The 21,001-nt window shown below is 33.0% G+C and overlaps 2 protein-coding genes across 2 annotated transcripts in view; both read left to right on the forward strand.

Annotated features, from left to right (window-relative positions):
• LOC110020747 overlaps nucleotides 1–5,696 on the forward strand; it is a 33,269-nt gene extending 27,573 nt beyond the window's left edge. The window contains exon 2 of the mRNA XM_020718954.1: nucleotides 5,384–5,696. The gene's annotated coding sequence lies outside the window, so the exon portion shown is untranslated. The remainder of the gene's footprint in view (nucleotides 1–5,383) is intronic.
• A 14,025-nt stretch (nucleotides 5,697–19,721) lies between these two features.
• The window catches only part of LOC110020796 (protein trichome birefringence-like 1), a 5,404-nt gene continuing 4,124 nt past the window's right edge, over nucleotides 19,722–21,001 (forward strand). Inside the window, exon 1 of the mRNA XM_020719027.1 lies at nucleotides 19,722–20,258. Coding sequence (XP_020574686.1) covers nucleotides 19,804–20,258 — 455 coding nt within the window. The 5' untranslated portion in view covers nucleotides 19,722–19,803. The remainder of the gene's footprint in view (nucleotides 20,259–21,001) is intronic.

Below are 21,001 nucleotides of genomic sequence, written 5' to 3' on the forward strand. Positions count from 1 at the left end.
AGATGCCATCTTTTTATATGGCTAAACAAAACAGTGGATTTTAGTTGTGGAGATTTATCATGTGAATTACCTTGAACAGGATCGTTCTTTGGTTACAGATAAATATTATATACCAAATATTTAGTACATTTTATATAATATAGAATATGATTGCCAATTCTATTGCACTTTTTTTAGCCAAGAACTCTTTGATGTCGATCACCTTGAAAATAAACTTAGTTTGGTAATTAAATGTTAAAAGATTAAAAAAAAGGTTTTAATATATACAAGTTGTTTGGATGTGCAAAGAGAGAATCTCCTGAAATATTTTTCCAGTTTTGCACCTTGCCAAGAACTATATCTCAAGATAAATGAAGAAAGAGAAAGAGTCTTCACATTCACACTTGGAGTTATTTTTTCATGACATAAACTATGTTTCATTGTTTAAAGCTTTTATAGGCATGGATAAAATAATAATAAACAAAAAATTGTGAACATTGCTACTATAAAGCAAATAAATTATTAACAAACTATTATACTACCATTAATGGAAAACAAATAATCGATAAATTACTAGCAAATTATTAATCAGTTTACTTATATTCATTATAATAATTTTAATAAATGAATGAATTTAGAGAGCATAAAATAATATTAATATTCTGTATAAAATAAAATTTTAGAATGTATGTTTGCTTCAATTTACCAGGCTATAAAACACTCAACTTTTGGGGAGTGGATGTTATAGTACACCCAAGTATCATTCTCTATCATGTATGGATCATCAAACCATGGATGATACTTTCAACAAAGTGGACAAGTATATGATCCTAAAGAAACACCAAGTTTATTTGTAAGTATCAGTGCTTGTGCTACTATTGAAAAATTAAAATATCAACCTTCGAAAGTATCAATATAAAATATCCGAGTCTCAAAAATAACTTAATTAGGTAATAGATTTTTAATATAGAAAGTAGAACTAAAAATCATGTCAATAGATGAAATAGGCATATATATATGAGTTTCTAGCTTTCTAATAATATAATATTGCTCAAAGGCTTTGATTAAGTGTCAAATTGGGTTTGCAGGTCAGGTTTGGGTTTGACTCGAAATTGACCCAACACAACTTTGCTTGCCTGAACCCAACCCAAATTTTAAATGGGTTAGAAAGTTCAACCCAAACTTGCCTGCCTTCAACCCGTTAATCTGAATCTGACTTTTACTATACATTTAACGTAAAGTATAATAGCTTTTCAAGTCAAATTCAGGTCAATTTTGAGTCAATCTTGGGTCATTTTCAGTTTCACTAGCCGATATTGCGTCCATTCAGATTTTTGGGGTCATTTTCAGGTTGGCGGATCATTCTGAATATGACCTGAAAGATTAAATGGGCTAGGATTCCTTTATTTCATCCAAATTGTGCGATGAATTATTCGGATCAACCCGAACTCAGTTTTTTCGAGTCGAGTTGGTTTGTGGGATCAATTGTTGACACCCTTAGCTTTGATAAATAATATAAAGTACGTGGGGTGCAAGCAGTGTTTAGGATATACGTACAAAGATGTAATATCCTTTATGTTAACCCCAAGCAGTGCGATGAATAGTCATGGCATACAAACTTTCATTTTCTATGGCAATTCTTTTAATATAATCAAAATGTACTCTTGTATATAATCAAGGATTATGCAACAATATATGTTGCATTCGTAACATGTATTAAATCTGTTAAATTTCAAGTTACCAGGCAATTACTAATTTTAAATTGAGATCTACATCTTGTTTAATGGTGGAGCTAGTGGAAGTAAACTCATTTGCAGGCAAATAAATAAATTTAATTTTCCTGAATTAAGCTTTTCAAGGTCATGAAGGGAAAGTAAATTATTTTCTTAAAGAGCTTTTATGTTCATATTGTAGTTGTCTTGGATTAGATTAATTACTATTGTAGTTCAACATGCTCCTTAAAATATATCAGGTAATAAAAAAAGAGGTACAAAATGAAGCATGAACCAAAATAATGGCCTGTTGAACAGAGGTGATTTATTATATTTAATGTTGACTAGTAATTATGCTTAGCTTGAAATTCTAAGAGAACCAACATTCTTAGAGCTGATAAAATGCACGACAGCATGCGATTTTTGGCTAGATAACTCTTTCTAAGTCTAGTGTAACATCAGAGGGAGGGAGATTTCGTTAAGTGTTGGTATTGGTGCATTAGGCAGATTCAATTATGATGTAATCAAGGAGTATATCAGTAGAAGTAGCAGTAGTATATTTAAGTTATAATGTAATTTTGGTGTATTTACATACATACTACCTAATTCTTCTGTATTTACATATCTAACGCCTAACATTGCTTTTTACAGTTATAACATTCAAATCTTTCATATTACATAAAAATTATTGTCATTTTAACTTTTAAAAAGTGAAATAGAGCTTCTCATGCATCGGTAAAGTGGCATATATGTAAACGTTTAGGTATTATAAATGTAATTACATAAGAATTGATTGGTATGCATGTAGAATCCGGTTTAATTCTTATGATTTAGAGTACTGCCTCTTTACTTCTATCATGATGATAAAGTTTTATTTCTTTCTTGATGTTTTCACTTAAATTGTAAATGGATGTGAAGCCATTAATCATTAATTCATAATTTTTCTAACAACGCATTCCATGTATTTCTGCAATATTGCTGAAGTATTTCACCACACTAATGCATTTTTTTCCTTAAGTTTAAAAGTTGTTCATTAGTTTGCCCACAATGTTGTGGAGATGAAATTTTTTCTTCAAATATATATATATTTTTTAGCCCATATGATAATTTGATTGTTGCCATTTTAAATTTTCCATCAAAAAAATTGAGCTGAACTCGCAGCTTTAGTGTTTTAGTGAAAAGATCATCTTAGCCTATAGGCATTAGAAATGAAGACATAGCCGATATCAATGTAAAAATCATTGGAATGCAAAATTGTGAAAATTCCTATATTTGATATTCTTTATTAGAGCTTGAATAGCTCATCACATCTTTTCAATATTTCCAATAAAATTATCACTAACAGGGCTAAACCTTTTATAAATCTATTAATTGGTCGTGATGATGTTATAGTTCTAGCTATATACTATGAAAATGATGTGAATATAACCAATTAGGATGAGTAACGAGATCTACAACTTATATGAAGATTAATTTCACGTTTTCTTACCGACAATTGGATATGCTGATGTCCACCAATCAAATTTTATTAGCTGTAAATGAAGTTCATGTGAGTTCCAGGTTACATCAAAGTCAATTAAATGTTTTAGTTATATCATATGTTTGGCAACCTATTTACTTTGGGAAGATATTTTTCTTTTGATAGAAATAAATGCAAGTAATGAAATGCAATAAGATTCAACTTATTTAATTGGAAGTTTCTATATTTAGATCTACGCATGATACACTATTTAAAAGTGGAGACAGATTATATCAATATAGATATTATAAAAATGTGAGTCTTAAGTTTCTTTTTTTTTTAATCCTCATTTAATGATTTAATAAGTGCACCATCTTTCAATATTTCTAATAAAATTTGTCATTAAGGGTGTTGATTTTTTTATTAGATGTATCAATAATCATTTGTTGCATGTCAGAAAATTTATGACTGTAGAGTGATAAATTAGTATCTTAGAGTTACATGAAGCTCTAATACACACACAAATAATTAAAGAATAGTGGGAGAAGACATCGAAATTTTTAATGTGGAAAATCCTGAAAAAGGAAAAAATTACAGGGCCTTGCCCAGTTAAAGTAATCAACTATAAGTGTGTAATTACAAAGATACACACTTTTCTCTTAATTGGAATCTCAGGTTTACAATTTTAGGCCAGTTACAATACTTGTATGTATAACTTACGTAAAATATCAGGAGTCTGAAAAAATTTGCCCAAAATTATCGTTGGATCTTCAATATGACGTTATTTTTTACTATGATATTTCAAATACGAAGTTACAAAAGGGGTGGCTGACGACGGTGAGTGATAGTCAATGATAGTTGGCGGCTACGGAGGCCAGAAGTTATCTTCGGGTCTTCAATCCTAAACAACACTGATAACTTCCGGCCTTCAATCCTAAACAACACTGGAATTCCCTCAATCCCAAATGAAGAGTGCGTTTATTTATAGCCTATGGGGAGTGACATTTTGGTTCTTTTGCGAATAACTCCATTACCTCCTGATCGAACGACCTATATCCCCCTTGATTATAGGTTTTTTTTTAATGATTTGATGGCATTGATGACCTCAGAATTAAAAGAGCTTAGACTTGTTGGATTCCTCTCGTCGAGACACTCGATTGGACTATGTGTATGTCAACTTTCATTTGATCATTCCATTAAGATCTGAAGCCTTCAAATATGCTTTAATAGCTTGATCTGGACTTTATTGAACTTAGATTGAACACATTTTGGTATTGTTGGGGTTTTTTTTTTTTGTAAAGACGACCAGTTATACTATAAACTCTGAAATTGAGGCCCTAGATGATCTTTAATTAAATTTGGAGTGTTTCTTTTTAAAAAATATCTCGAGATTCGTGCCAAATAATAATTTTTTTTTTATAAAGCATTAATGTAATTATAGTTCTAGCCATATGTTATGAAAATAATATGAAGATACATTAGATGAAATTGTTAGATATTATAGTTTTTATATTTCTATTATTCTACCCTACTTAAGGGTAGTTTAATCTTATTGCTTATTGTATATTTATTTATCTTTTACTCTTGTAATGTGGTGTTTGATACAATTGAAACCCTAGCCACTTTTCCATTGTCTCTTCTCTTTTCCTTCTTCTCTATTTCATTTGCAATTTTTAACACAGACGAAATAACCAACGAGATTTGCGGTTTATATGTAATTTTATGTTTTTCTTACTGGTTATTGGATATTTTTACACCATTCATATTTTTGAAGCTATCAATTAAGCCATGCAAATGCCAATATTACATTGAATTATTTTCTTAGGATAGCTCTTAAGTCATTATTTACTGGGCTTAACTATACATCATTGTTGCTTTTTGTTACTAATTCAGTGATTATGTTGATTGTCATCTTGCAAGAGCAAAATTTCTATGATCGTCACCCATACTTCTTTGCTATTGTCATATTTTTAATGCTTTGATCCCTGCACAAGTGTTAGTTTTGTAAACATGTAAGTATTGAGGGATAAATATGCAATTCTTTCAAATTTAAAGATATATCATTTTTCAAAGTTACACGAGCCCATAAATTTATTAAATAACTAAGATTGTTTGTATGAAATTGTAAAACTACAAACCTGAGATCATAATGAAATTTTATGATTTGTTGTATATCTACTCATGAGAAATAGGTAAAAGGGTAACCTGGCCTGAGTTATTTGCTTCCTTGCAGGGCCTAAATATGACAGAAAAGAATGCGATATGCACGTGGCTGGGAGCGTTCATTATGGGGAAATGTCACTTGCCTTATTCCTTTCATCATTCTCATCTTAACGGTAAATCATGGAAATGCTTGGTGATGTCAGGTTGCAAGTGCCCAGTCTATGTAAACGCTCATTTATTGATCCTTTAATGAGGCTTAGAATGTTCAGAAAGGAACTATGACAATTGGGTTTATGGAAGTTTGAGGAATACGCACCACACCATTCCTACGTATTTACCAATCCAAAGCCTAAACTTCTTACATTTATACCACCCAAATTTTTCATGTTACAGAAGGTAAGCACAGGTAAGGTGGTATATATATATATATGTAAAAATTAAGGTTTAGTTGTTATATATGTAAATATGTAGGAATTAATTGGTAAGCATTTAAATCTTATTGGGGTTTATTAGCCAGCTTATTCAGGACGAACAAAGTGGTACCACTAGAGGGTTGATCAGTAAGATTGTATTGTAATGCTAAATAAATGGTACATTTATATTTAAGTGCATTTACATACATACCACCTAATTCCTATATAATTACATATATAATATCTAAGTTTTAATTTTTATATTTTGTATTGCTAAAATCTTATATGTCACATGAATAATATTAGCATTTTAACTTTTAAGAAGTGAAATGTATGTACATTTTCAGGCATAGGTGAGGTGGTATGTATGTAAAAATTGAAGTTTAGGTGTTAGATGTGTAAATACATAGGAAATGATTGGCATGTATGTAAATCTTCCTTATATTTTTAAATGAGGCACTCATCAATGTGGGATCTGTGATAGATAATTTAGATATCTTAAAATGAATTAAATCTTTTATTATTGAATGTGTTTATTTGGTGTATTGGGATGTTAGAAAAATGCAAACAAATTTTAACTTTACTTATCTTGGAAAAAACTTTGCTCATGATATTTTGATATAGTTTTTTTATATCAAGTTGACTGAAAATCTGGAATTAATTTGGGATAAAGAGCAATGTTTTTTTCTTCTGGTATTGCAACAATTTTGATTAAAATTATACATTCTACAAGCGAAATTTTTAAGTAGTGAAGTTTACATAAATACCAAAACAGTTTTCTAAATTATCATATTTACACTTATAGCGCTTCGGGGTGATAAACTTATGCATGAAAAATTGTATTTCACTTCTAAAAAGTATGCATTATTTTCTTATGTCACATATGATTGTAAGTTGTAAATCTCGTCTAGCCTGGGATTCGATTCTGAGGGATGACCAGGGCTCGTATCATAGCCTTTGACCATTCCTTTAGTGTATATATATATATATTAAAGTTTTGAGCTAGTTTTTTAAAGTCTTGGACTAGAACTGTCCTATGTAATTAGTTGGGGACTTTTTTTGGCGCTGTACTCGTGGATAAAAAAAATAGGCATGCCATATGAAATTTATTTCTAATTAGCTAATAAATTACGTAATAAAAAGCCCATGTTTTTCCCTGCTTAAAATTCGGCTCATTCAAGATTTCCATTTTTTTTTGGCAGATATAATAGTGACTTTAATATTCATTCTATTTTTTGACTGCCTCAATATAATAATAATCATAGAAAGGGAAAAAACAATGGGGTTTTGCCTAGCGAAAGTAACTGACAATGATTGTAGGTGCATAGGTCCACAATATGAAAGTAAAATACATAATTAAAGTCATTGTATTCTAAATACGACGGTTGTAACCAGTTGTTGAATAGAGTTATTGATGTGTATCAAATGTGCATGATATTTGTGCATTATTTTTATATTATTTGTGTCTTTTTTTATACTTTTCTATGATATTTGTGATTATATATGTAGTGTACAGGAGATTAGGCACTTAGGGTGCAATGGAGATGAAGCAGACTCATAACAAGTTGAACCAGCGCGCAAGCTCTAGTCTTGGGCTCCCAAGCACCCGTATGCACATGATTACGGTTCTAACATCTAAATTTGCATCGTTTTGTGACAATGACTTAAATTGGTGAAACACTAAGGAGACATTGAGGCTTTTGGAGGATAAGGGATTGAAAGGGAAAAGAAGAGAAAAGCCTTAGCAAAAGGTGTTGTCGAAGAATACTTAGGAGCAGTCGAAGCATTTCAAATAAGGAATTTGTGGTAGTGTTGTGAGTGTGAGCGAGTGTTCTCTTAAGTGAGGTCGAGTGTTGGTTAGTGAGATCGAGCATATTGTGTACTCGAAGGGAAAAATCACAGTGGATTTGTTGTAAACTCTTATAATTTAGGGGAGTATCGTGACGAGATTGTTCTAACTTGTATTTTCTTTGGTTTTGAATTAAATTCCTTATCGTGTTTCTGTCAAATGAGTAGTAGCTAATTTTCTCACTCCCTGGAGTTGGTAACCTACTACTGTTAGTACTATCGTTCTATTATGATTGATTTATGAATAGTAGAATGTTGATATGTTAACCTTTTTCTTGTAATTTACTTCTACACTAGACACTTAGGATGTTAAGATGTGTTGTGATCTAGTACTACGAAAGTAAGCTAGTGAAACAATTAGGTTACCATACACTTTTTTAGGAGAATATAAATACTACTACTAAAATAGTACAACCAAATAGGAAAGCACAGAAATATAGGAGTTTTTGCATGGATAGGGAACTAACTGTAATATGAAATGCAAACATTTCTTATGGCCACCGAAAGGGGCTAAGTAATAATATTATTTCTAGCTGTCAATACTATTAGAGTAATATGGATATGGCTAAGTTGCTAGGTCCAATTCAAAAGAGCTTTCCTCGCCTGATTAAAATATTATGTATTAGTTCGTAGGTTTCAAATTCTTACAAAAATTAAGGATGTTAACTTTAAATTATTTTGCATTGTTATCAGGAAACGATGTTATATTTTCTTTTTTAGGGAAATTTTAGTTGAACCATTAAGGTTTAGACTTGAAACTTATTGTGTAGTAATTTTTTATCATATTATATTTATTATTTTCTATGTTAGAAAATAAAAAAAAACTTGTTTCATGATTCCTGATTTTATTATTTTGCATATATTCATATTTGTCTTTTTGTATGCATATTCGTGTGTGTTACTATTTTGTTAGATTTAGAATCACTCACTTGATAGTTCTAGGTTTGCATGTGAAAGTCCAGAACTGTAGATTTAGCGTACTTTGACCCGAAAAAAAAATGAAAAATCTCAAAATTTAAAGGTAAACATTTAGCAATAGTAAAATTTTCTCAAAAAGAGAATAACATGCCTAACCACTCGGGGAGTATACCAACCTAACGATAGAGAAAATTAATTTTAGTAACAATAATCTTGTCATAGAAGTCAACTCCTTTGAACTCAAATGTGGTTTGTAACAACCAATTTAAAGGGTCACCCATAGAAAACCTAATATTTTCTTGGCTAGTTTCTTAGAATTATGTGCCACCTCTAGGTATGATAGTGCTTCCAACTATGTCATTAGACTAAGGCTATTCCTTTTCTCACTTAAAATAAAATCAAGATGCAGCTAAACTTCTTAGCACTAAGACCATATACCACTCAGAAAAACTTAAATTACTGGTCATATATTTCCTTGCATTCAAAACTGTCAAACTTCAAAATAAAATGTCAAATTATTTACCCAACTACATGAATAATCAATTTATGAAGCTTCTGAGAGATTCAAAAATTACTTAAGAAGTGCCCACACCATACCCTATATTACTGGCTTATCATTCAAACATTTTATAATGAGCTAGTGGGATCATTAAGGTAAATTATAGATGTTGTAGTTAGGGGCTTCCTTATGTCCAAACCATTTGAGGAGGCTCATTCATTAATCAAAGATGACTATCAATAATTTATAATGGTCTACTAAGAGAACGAATCTTAGGAAAGTAGCTAGTGTCCATAACACGAATTTCTTAGCTGCTCCAACTTCATAACTAGCCACTATTTTGAGAAAAATAGATAATTTAGGCATAGACCTAGCAACGAAATTACTTGTAATAGAAGATAATGCTAATGAACAACTAATGGATATTTTTAACACTTCTGTGGAATCTATGAATGTTATTAATAATAGAGATAACAACCCCTACTCCAACACATATAATCCTATATAGAGGAATCACCCTAATTTCAGCTGGAGCAATAATAAAAATATAGAAAACAAACATTACGTACAACCAACTTAATTTCTTAAGAAATTAGAATAATCAGTGGAGTAGAAACCCATGACCAACTGACCTATCTGTATTCACTTATGATCCTCAATTTTGAGAGAATAAATTATCTTTGGTATAATTGTTAATGAATATGAGTAATTAGATACAAAATCATGATGCTGATATTTTTCTCGGCTCTTTTTTGACATCAGAGTCGTCAGCTTGTCTATTTATGTGTCCTTGTATACTTCCCCTATTCGAATAAATCTCTCTCCTAAATCATATAAATAATTTGAAGAGGAGTGACATAAAATAAAAAAAGGTTATACGACAATAAATAGACAAATAATAAAAAAACATAAAAGAGATGGAAGGCTTATATATAGATAATCCTCATATGATGGGTCGAGAGTATACGCCCAAACAAGATTGGATCGAAATACCTTGAAACAAGACATCTACGAAGAGAATCCCTCCATAAGGCACCCATCAACAAAGAACCAAAAAGAAAATTTTTGTTTTGGGGCCAAAAGTGTCCCAAGAGGATGTATCCCACTTGGTTAATTACATCATGTGAAATACCCAGAAGTACTTTTGATATAAGGGAAATAGGATATCAAAGGAGTGTTATTTTGTGTGGGAAAACCTCGATACTTCAAAGCTCACGCTAAGGTATCAGGTAGAGAGTGAGTTTCTCATGTCTCAAGTGGGGAGAGGCACATCAGCACATGGAGCCCACATAATAACCAAAATCACACTATTGGGTGGTATCCCAATACATCAAAGTACATCCGGGTCCTAAGGGTAGAGGATAAATCGTCGTATCCCAAACGAGTGACAGCTTATCGATATCGGGGCATCAAAGCGATATTAAAAAAGTCAAGGAGTAAGAGGGCTCAATAGGGGTAGTGAAAGGAAGGGAGGAGTGATCCTACGAGGTATAGGTAACTAGCTCAACGTACCACAGACTCGTCATCCCAAGCCACTAGGAACCTGAGTCTACGCGGTCATGAAGGTAGTATACTCAACACGTCCTGAGATCTCCAATCAATAAACCATAAATGCACCATCCACAGGGACCTCGGTAACCTTAAGACTAAAGGAAAAAAAACTCGATCCTATGACTATAAGTCAGAGCTCTAAGAGGTGGGACTTACACTTGCCAAAGTGGTGAGAATGCCTCAAGAAAGAAAAGAAATGAAGGTTCAATTACAAAGCTGGAAGCACTCTAAATAAAAGACTTATACTCCATCTGGTTTGAGGAGTCTTCTACCACCCTAGACGCACTAGACAACCACCTTTTTAAAAAGGTATGCTGGGCTAGTCGAGTTGGAGGAGCAATGAGGCTTCTCCTCAGGACATGCAAATATGAATATAATTGCCTAAAGCAGTCCTTAAATATTGTGAAAGCCCTATTAATTATGATTGATTTATAGATATGCTATGTAGCCCGTCTAAAATCTGGCCCGAAGGCCATGTAGGAAAATAAAATACATATTGTAAAGTCTTAAATATTTTAATACTAACAATTTATTATCTTGAATAATTTATTAGGATTTTATAGAAATATTTATAATTTTAGGGTCCTTGAAGAGCCTAGATTATAATTTTCATGGAATCTTAGATCACAAAAACAAACAATAAAAAATAATACAAGCATAGAGGCACTCAATAAAGAGTAAAGCACTCCAAAATATATAAAAGAGGCCAAAACTCCATTGGGTCGGCAACATATTTTAGAAAAGTAGGAAAAGTGACTGGACTCCACATATACATGTCCGGTCCTAAGTCAATACAAAAAGACTATATAATTTGGAATAAAGGTACAAGACACGAGCTACCGCTCATGGTTCCGCCGCGTGGTTCAATGCATTATCCACCTAGAAACACATGCTCGTACCTTATTTCTAATATAGACTCAGTCTAAGGACTTTATTAAATACATCTGAAAAGAGAAAATAAAGGCTTGACCTACATAAAAAAAGCATTAGTTGGTAAAGCCATGCAACACATATAACCAGTCAAATCTTATAAGTGGGGCAGCTAAAGGCACCTGCAAGCAAAAGGGATATAAATCATTATATGCTCCCCCGAAGCGAAACTTGTGTGTGTGCATATGTATAAGCATGACTCCCTGCAGAAGAACACCCTACTATATTACCATGCATGTCAAGCACACAAGCATACCAAAAAGGCAAAAAGTTAATGCATGGCTAGCACAAGAGAAAAACAACACAGAACAAAATCCAAAAGCATCCAAAAATACTACATAGCATTCTAAATCTTAGCCCAGCACACCATCTACCGATAAGTGTTCTAACTAGCATCTAAGTATAGGGTAAGTCTCCGAGCATGTATAACTTTGACAGGGTCACCATTCTAGCCCCGTCCTAAAGTTCTAAAGGATCTAAAGTACACCACAAGAGAGTTGGTGACATTTTAAAAGAGGTGGCCTCACATATGACCTAAAATATATAGTTTAAAAGTAGGGCGGATAATACGTACATCAACAAATATCTATTTTTAGACTTTTAAAATATCAAACCTACGATGTAGGTCTGTAACGCATATGCGCACTTTAGAACCCTTGGATCCTTAGCAAAGTCATACTGTTTGTTGCTCATAATACAAAAACTTGCACTGCCCATAGAGGCATCCTCACGGGCAACGCTCGTTTGAGAATCATGACCAACAACGAGTCACTCTCTTAACGAGTAAGACAAGCCATGAATGCGTATGGACAAAGCACACAAACATGCAAGAAGCCCGCATTGTGATTGTTCGACTAAAGTGCAAAACAATCGCAATGGATGTCTAAAAGGGCGAAGCACACAACATGCAAATGAATGCAAGGATGCTACATGTAACATGACACACACAAATGAGATGTACCGGTAAAATAGGCTATCTATGAAGAGGAATTTCGCCTGTCTGAGGACCCAAGCTTCATAAGACAAGCAGGTACCAGCTACAAGTGAGTTTGCATTGAGTAAAATGATGCCTAAAAAAAAAATTCACACTTCACCCAAGAGATACTCACAAAACACACATGCAAGCATGCAAAATACATAATAGGCTTATCACAAGTGAACTAAAGTAGTGAGGGTGAGTATGACATGAAGGCAGTGACTCAAAAAGGACGGGCATGTTGTGAAGGCAACGACCCAACAGATGTGTATGTCGAAGACACAGTGATTCGGAGATGTGCATGTCGTTACCACAACAACCCAACATATGGGTATACCGAGGAGTCAGTTACTCAAGGATGAGCATTTTGTGAAGGCAACGACTCGATAGATGGGTATGCCGAGGATGTAGTGACCCAGAGATGACATGCACTAAAAGAAACAACTCGACAAATGGGCATGTCGAGGAGGCAGTGACCAGAGGATGGGCATGTCGTGAGGGAAACTACCTAATAGATGGGTATGCCGAGTAGGAAATAACTCGAAAGATGGGTGTGCCATGGATGCAGTGACCCGAAGATGGGCATGTCGTGAAGCAAGTGGTCTGACGTATGGGTGTACCGAGGAGACAATGACTCGGGGATGGGAATGAACATACAATGTTGTGCAGAGGCATACAAAGACACAAGTGTTCGGCCGCCTAGGGTATAGGTTGTCATTGGATGAATTACACATTGCCCTAATAATGACCAAACACACATGCAAATGGTTGTCACATACAAAGTAACGTGTGATGCAGGTGTTGTGGCAGCCACAACAATAATATACTTCAGGATAGTCAATATTTAATTAAATCTTTATAGATGCCACTCTTAGCAATTTAAGGTATTATTTATCAATTTGAAATATTTTCCAAGATGATAATGCAAGTATACGTATCACACTAGTAATATAGGGCTTTAATGGAGTCATGAGTATTGATTCCACATGAAAGTTTTGTAAATCTTATAATATTAACTCAAAGAAACTCTAACTAAACTACAGAAAACTTAATTAGGAATGCTGGTCAAAATTTGTGTTTTTAAATTAAGTGAATTATATCTACTACTCTTATCTTTAAACTCAAAGTAAATTTTAATATCGCTAAACTAAGTTTTATGAAGAAGAGTTCAAATTTTAGAAATTATCATTCCCCTTGCAATGAGATTATAATTAGTGAATAATTCAAATTGTTATAATTATATTGTGTCAAATAGGAACGTACCTATTTTTTACCCTCTTACAAGTGTATAAAGAGCATTGGCTAATCTAGAGTCAAGTTCCTAAATCCTTGGTTAGGCTAGAAATATACTAGCTCTCACTCCAAAGTTCTCACTATCCCTCCGTCTGAAGGCTAACATCTAGCCTTAAGTTCCCAACTTCTGGATCAAATTGGTTGTTCTAGCCTATAACTCTAGAATTACCAATTTACACCCATCAAAAATTATTTCCCTATTTATTTGCACTTAACCACATGGATTACATTCTCATCCATGAGATCAAATATGATTCTTACATAGTTGAGGAAAACGTAACCCTTTCAAATCATTATGTTTCACAACAATTCTAACTTAACAATTGGCTAGATTGATTAAGTAAATGAAATTCAAAGTTTGAATCATCACAATTACGAAATTAAAGCACTTCTAAACAATTTTAATTCTCACATGATTCTTTCTCATTGCAGGGAGAAAGACAAAACAAACTACTTAGATCTCATGAGGAAGATACAATAAAATATTGATTTATATATTAAAAAAAGTTTACAGAACAAGAATAAGTAAAACAAGTAAAGTAAAAAACTATTTATTTCAATCTCATCCCCAAGAGAATTCTTTGATTCACTTTCTCTCCTTACATTATCACTCAATTATCTCTTAAAAATGTAATGAAGAAAAAAATGTCTCTTCCCCTCTCCTCTTACAACTCAAAAATACTATCAGCTCTCACTCTTCTTCACTTACTCTCCTCTCACTTCCTTTTTTTCTGCCCCCCTTTTCTTTAATAAAATCACTATTATATAGTATTGGGTTGAATTTCCGAGAGTCACCTCTGATACCCTTTCACAATTCATCTAAATTCAACGACTTTAAGAATAAACCAATTCTGGCGCCTAGGCACCACCCTTTTTGTAAATTGGCCCTTAGACGCCATATCCTGGCACCTAGGTGCAACGTCAACTTTTACAAATAGTCTCTTTTTGACTCTAAATTCCTTTTTGCTTTTTTTAGCTCCAATTGCCCCAACTTATTGTACGTGTAACAAAAATAAATAAATACCTTTCATTAAAGCATAATATCACTAAAAATAGGCAATAAATGTGTATATAAAAGTAGCATATTTTTAGACATGTCAAAATACCCTAAACTTAACTACTACTTTTTCTCAAGTGACTTTACTATAAAGTATATATATATAATATATATATATATATATATATATATAAACATATGACAGTGGGTTTCTTTTAGGTGATCTAAAATTTTTGTTTTATAATAGTTTATCCTAGAAAAAATTGTAGTAAAGTAGTTGATATCTAATGTATCAGAAAATTTAGTATTAAATTTAGGAAAATTGATTTTTATTTAATTCAGACATAATTGAAATTTATCTAAACTTTAGATTTTTAGAAAAATATTAATTTCATAATTTATGAATTTTATATTGAAAATAGTTTTCACTAATACTTTCTGACATTAAGCATAGGATTGATCTTAAGTGTCATTCCTTAGAAAAATTCAAGTGAAATTAAGTTTAATTAGGTCTTATTCCTTAGGCTTCTTCTCCCTTAATCATACTTTAATTTTTCTTTTTTTTTCAGGATTTTTTTAATCCCTCTTATTTTAGGTGAAGATTACTATATTTGGATAGACCTTTAATGATTTTGAATTTCACTATCCTTTTTATAAAGTTAAAAACTTATTTTTTATCCTTAACTTAAGATCTTGTATTAGTTTTCGAAAAAGAATTTTCATAGAATATAAATTCTTTAACTAATATTATTCTCAAAATCCTTAATTTTTTAAAAATTCAATTTTTCCTACTATAAATAGTAAAATTTTTTCCCTAATATTTTCTACTAAATATCTTAACTTTAGTTTCATCCCTTCTACTAACTTTTCTACTAAGTTCTTCTATATCATTCCTAAAAATTAGATAACACCACTTACCATAGGTTATTTTAAAATAATAATAGTTTTATTTTTAACTTATGCTATTGAGGACAAATAAAACTCAATGTTCAAAATTTTTTCTCCCTCCCCCAACTTAAATTGCTAACAAGATAAAATATTCAGTACAAAAATGTTCACACCTATAGAAGGAATGAAAATATTTTGATAAAGCAGAGAGCTAATATCTATAGATTTCATTTGCTGAATGCAAAATATCATGGTTGCTCTCTCCTTAGTAAGCTCACTAAGATGATTAGAAGGAAGAAGTCGAGCAGAAATGAAATAGTGTCATCCCTTGAAGGGTGCATTTAACATTGAGGCAGAGAAGTTTACCTTGTGGTCATTATTAACTTTCCAAACTCCCCTTCCTTAAGTTAGAAATGAAATAACCTCATCCAACTATGACTCAGTAGGCTCAAATGAGGAGTAATCACAGTTTGGTATATCCAACAATTAGTGAAGAGCATTGATCCGCTCTGGTGTAAGCTCCACACTTCTTCCTCGAACAAATATCTGGTCATTAGAGGCTCATAATTTTCCCGTACAACAGAGATAACTGCTACAGCAGTGAAGTAGCAGAAGCTTTCCCAATGTCGAGTCACAATCAAATTTTCAACAACTCCTCTGGGATTGAAGAAAGCTCGCTCTTGAATCAACTTTTTAGAAGTGAGAAGATCATTGTATATGTACTATGCTTTTATATTGATGAATTTCTTAGAATCAAAGACATCTTTTCCTTTCCCCCTACCCATCTTAGTAGCCATAATAGGTCTAAAAATTCACAATAAATCTAAATAAAAGTTCTATGAACTCTTAAAATCAAAAGCAAAGCTAAGAAACTTCACACCATAGATTCTTCGCCTTTTTTCTTCCAAATTTTTGAATTTTCAGATTTTCCATAATGTAAAAGAAACCATGGGGAAAATTAAAAATTTCTAGGCCAAAGTGAAGCTCTTATCAGGAGAAGAAGAAATCTAACATTTTCAATCCACGACATCACCTTAAAACACCTTAAAATTGAATGTAGTGATGCCCTAAGGTGATGGTTCAGTGTTTTTTGTAAAGAAGAAGATGAACCAAGCGAAAAATTGCTAAAAGCTGAACAAATTCACCATTTTTTACCGTGAATTGGCGGTACAGCTGAACCGACGCTTAGGCGCCATGTTCTCTGGTGATGGGCCGTAGGCGCTAGTACTATTTTTTTTTTTCAATTTTTTGATAAAATGCATTGTTCACTAAGGCTCTATGAACTCTAATTAGCCCAATTCAACTTGATTTGCATAATTAAGCATCTTCCAACATCTGATTTTCATAAACATCAAATAACTCATTTTTATATTTAAATCCAAGCAATTAACAAACGATCACACCAAATAACCAGACACTTAATACAGTGTCATAATCAAACCAACAAACGTACGCGTGCTGCAAACTAAATAAGCAAATACTAATAATCAAAACACATAGATTTGATGACATTTAATAATAAAATTTCAACACAACACATAAAATCTCTTATAAATCCAAATTCAGTACTTATGAGCCACTACATGCTTTCATCCACAACACTGTCCTCCTCTCTAAATTTGCCCATCGACTGGTGGTGCACATACAAGTTATAAAGAGGAAGGTAAGGAAAATCGTCTGTCGAATCATCCTCGATCCAATTACTTTTCTTAAACATATATACCTTTGCCTCTTCAATATGTGCAGTATGATCTGATTGCAGTTTGATCTGCCAATCCAGATGGTCAAACTGATCAGAGATGTTGTTGATCATGTTCATAATAATAACAATCTCCTTTTTCAACTTCTTAATCTTCTTTAAGATAATAACAATGTTATCAGGTAGTTGGGGTCCTGAAAATGATGCTAAATTTTGAGAAGACTGATCCATAGAAGCATTTCTACCATGTGTCATTATAATTCCATGCAGTCACAACTCATAATAAACTGGTCCATGGGCTTCTAAGGAAGAAGCACCTTTTCCCTATTCTCGTAAGGAACTTGAGCTTGGCTACATAATAAAATATGACAGATGGATGTCCTAGTCTAGTAGCAAATCCATTTACTGCTAAACCAAGAATGGATCTAAAGATTAGAGCCCCCACATCAATTGGTCTACCCATTTCAATACAATAATTGAGGATAGCGCTCTCCTTCATCACTTCATTAAGTTTCTTGGTAGGAAGTAACTTGGCTGAAATGAAGAAATGCCATGGCTTTGAGGATGAATTTAACATCGAAGTAGAAAAACTAACCTTGAAGTCATTTCTCATTTCCCAGGTTTCCTCTCCATCCATCAGGAATCTAAATACTTCGTTTATATTGTCTCTAGTAGGAGCAAGGTTGGCATATTCACAAATTGGAACATTACCTTAGAGGTGGTAGTTGAAAGTCGTAGTATTATGTGGCCACATAGGTTGTAGTTTGTAGCTTCAGGAACGTCAATGGGCCGCAAATGTATTAATTCAAAGTTGTAGTGATGAGCCACATAGGCCGCAGTGGAGAGCTATGATAACGTTCGTTGGCCACCAAAGCTGTGTAAGGAGCTATAGTAACATTAGTTGGCTATAAGGGTTATACTTGAAAATTTTAATAGCAATTAGCCACGTAGATTATAGTTGATCACGTAGGTTGCAGTGTGAAACTACAGTAGCGTTGGTTACCCAACAAGGTCATAGATGGAAGTTGCATTAGCAGTGAGCCACAAAGGTTGAAGTTGACTATGTAGATTGTTGCGGGGAGCAACAATATTATCAATAGGCCGAGGAGAACATAATTAATGCTAAAATTATAGATGGTTGCAATAGAGATCGCTTGTCCATTAACAGCGTAAGAAGATACTCTTAGGAGTCCGGAGAAAGTCATCATATTCTAAATTATCCCACTAAAAAATATACCACTAATATGTCGCTTGTCTATAAGCAGTTGTTGCAAGGAGCTACGGTTGGGTCTTTGATACAGTTTTATTGATTACCCGTATTAGGGGTTTGTCGTTTCACTGTATTTAGGGTGCTTTGCTACACCGTATTCGTGGTGTATTATTACACTGTATTCAGGGTGTGTCATCATACCATATTTGGAGAGTGTTAAACCATACTTAGGGTGTTTTGCTACACTACATGTTTCACCAAAGGCGACGTCTAGAGAGCAACCGAAGATGGTCAACGGTGACTAATGGCAGTCGGTGGCTACAGAAGGTGAAGTTATCATCAAGATTTCGAATCTTGAATGTCTCTTCGATTCCACTTCTTCTCCGCCATGTTATGGTTTCCCTTTGTACCACATCATGAAGAGAGTGAACTCTATTTATAGATTTTAGGAGCGACATCACCCTTAAATATTGTAATAATCTAGACCACTCCATCAGACAACCCAAAGTGATTCTTCTAATCAAATGATATTTTATGAACATTTAAGCGTCTTAATGATATTAGAATTCAACAATCTTAGACATGTTAAATCCATCTCATCGAGAAGCTCAATTTAACTATATGCTCGTCAAATTTGGAGTCCATTTGACTATCCAATTAACCACCCAAAGCCCCAAAAATGGTTTAATGACATTGTTTGGGTTTAATCTTGTATGGATTGGATCAATTATGATATCATTGTGTTTGTCACTTCAAACTGGTCAGTTTGACTATAAGTTTGTTGAGATCTAAATTTTGAATGATTTTTAAATTGACTATCAATGTTCTTTCCCACAATAACCGTCTCGAGGTCCATATCAAATGCATCAAAATTTATGTCAAATAACAAAATTTATTGACGACATATCAAGTTAGATTAAAATAACATTGACACAGCGATCTTAATCAAATCTATTTAAATTTCAAGTCAATTAAAACATAAGCATTCATCAAAATCCAATTTAAATCCTTGCTCTAATCATCATCCCTATTAAAGAATACTTATTATTTGAAATATATACAATTCATGCAAATAACCCAATCTAACTAAACAAGTAAAGTCCCAAAATGCCCCCCTCCCAACTTAATTGGGGACCATTCTAATCCCAAAGCATATAAAAATGTAAATCATTCTTCTGACTTTTTTAATAAAAGCAGTATCCTTTCCCTTCTCTGTTCAAATAGAAGCGGTTCCCGCAGGCCCACTCCTCCCTCTCTCCCTCTCTCCCATGGCTTCTTCCAAAGAAGCCAAGAAACTGCTCAAGAACCTCCACCAAGGAGTCCCCTGCTTCCAAATCGCCCTAACATTCATCACAGTCCTCACCACCTTCTTCTTCATCTTCCCCATCCCTCACCCTTTCACCAACTTCTCCTCCTCTTCCTGCACCACTGATAACCTCATGATCCCATCAACTTCCCCAGCCAACACTTCGCTTTTCTACGACAAGCTTCGATTCACAACATTGAAGAATAAGGGGATGAGGAGAAGTAGATCAAGTCATGATAGCAATGACTGTGATTTCTTTGATGGGAGGTGGGTGGAGGGTGGTGGAGAGATGAGGGCTTTGTATGAGGCTGGGTCTTGCCCTTTTGTTGAAGAAGCTTTCAACTGCTTCAACAATGGCAGACCGGATTTGAATTATACTAGGCTGCGGTGGCAGCCGAAGGCTTGTTCCTTGCCCAGGTTCCACAATTTTATCCCTTCTATTTTCTTTGATGTTTAATGTATATTGATTGGGATAAAATAGAACTTATAAATTAGTTGCAATAAAATAAAAAAATTTTCAAGTAACGTGAGTTTCGAAAAATATTACATAAGAATGATAGACGTGCAAATGACAGCATGAATCGATGTATATCGTACGATTTTTTTCGATCGTCCAGGCTTAATGTTTTCTCTACTCTGTGTTTTTGGTTGGTGTTTGCTTTTAGCAAAGTTACGCTTTGGCAAATGGGCAGAAATTTTATGAAGAATTTCATAGATTATTTTATTAAAATTAAAATTTTTGTTTAATTGTAGCAATGCGAAAGTGACGAGGATTTCTAAATATAGAAATAAACTTAAAAATAAATGATAATAATTGATGGCATTTGTGTGAGTTTCTTATCCCTATAAGCTGAATTCATTTGTTTGTGAGAAATTAGCCCTTGGAAAATTTTTGGTTTAGGATACCTTATCCTAATTTAATCCTCATAAATTTTTAATTGATGAAAGTGTATTATATGACTAATCATTCAACTATCATTTTGCACACATTTCAAAGCAGATCTAATTGGTAAGAAGCTTTTCTGTTAACAAATTTAGGCCAGATATCCTAACTCACAGAGGAAAATAAAATTAGGTATAGATATTATGGCTCAAAACTTATTGAAGTGGACTTTATAATCATTATAGCTAATTAATCTATATATATATATATATATATA

This window comes from Phalaenopsis equestris, unplaced genomic scaffold, assembly GCF_001263595.1.
Source record: "Phalaenopsis equestris unplaced genomic scaffold, ASM126359v1 Scaffold000107, whole genome shotgun sequence".
Taxonomy (NCBI): Eukaryota; Viridiplantae; Streptophyta; class Magnoliopsida; order Asparagales; family Orchidaceae; genus Phalaenopsis; species Phalaenopsis equestris.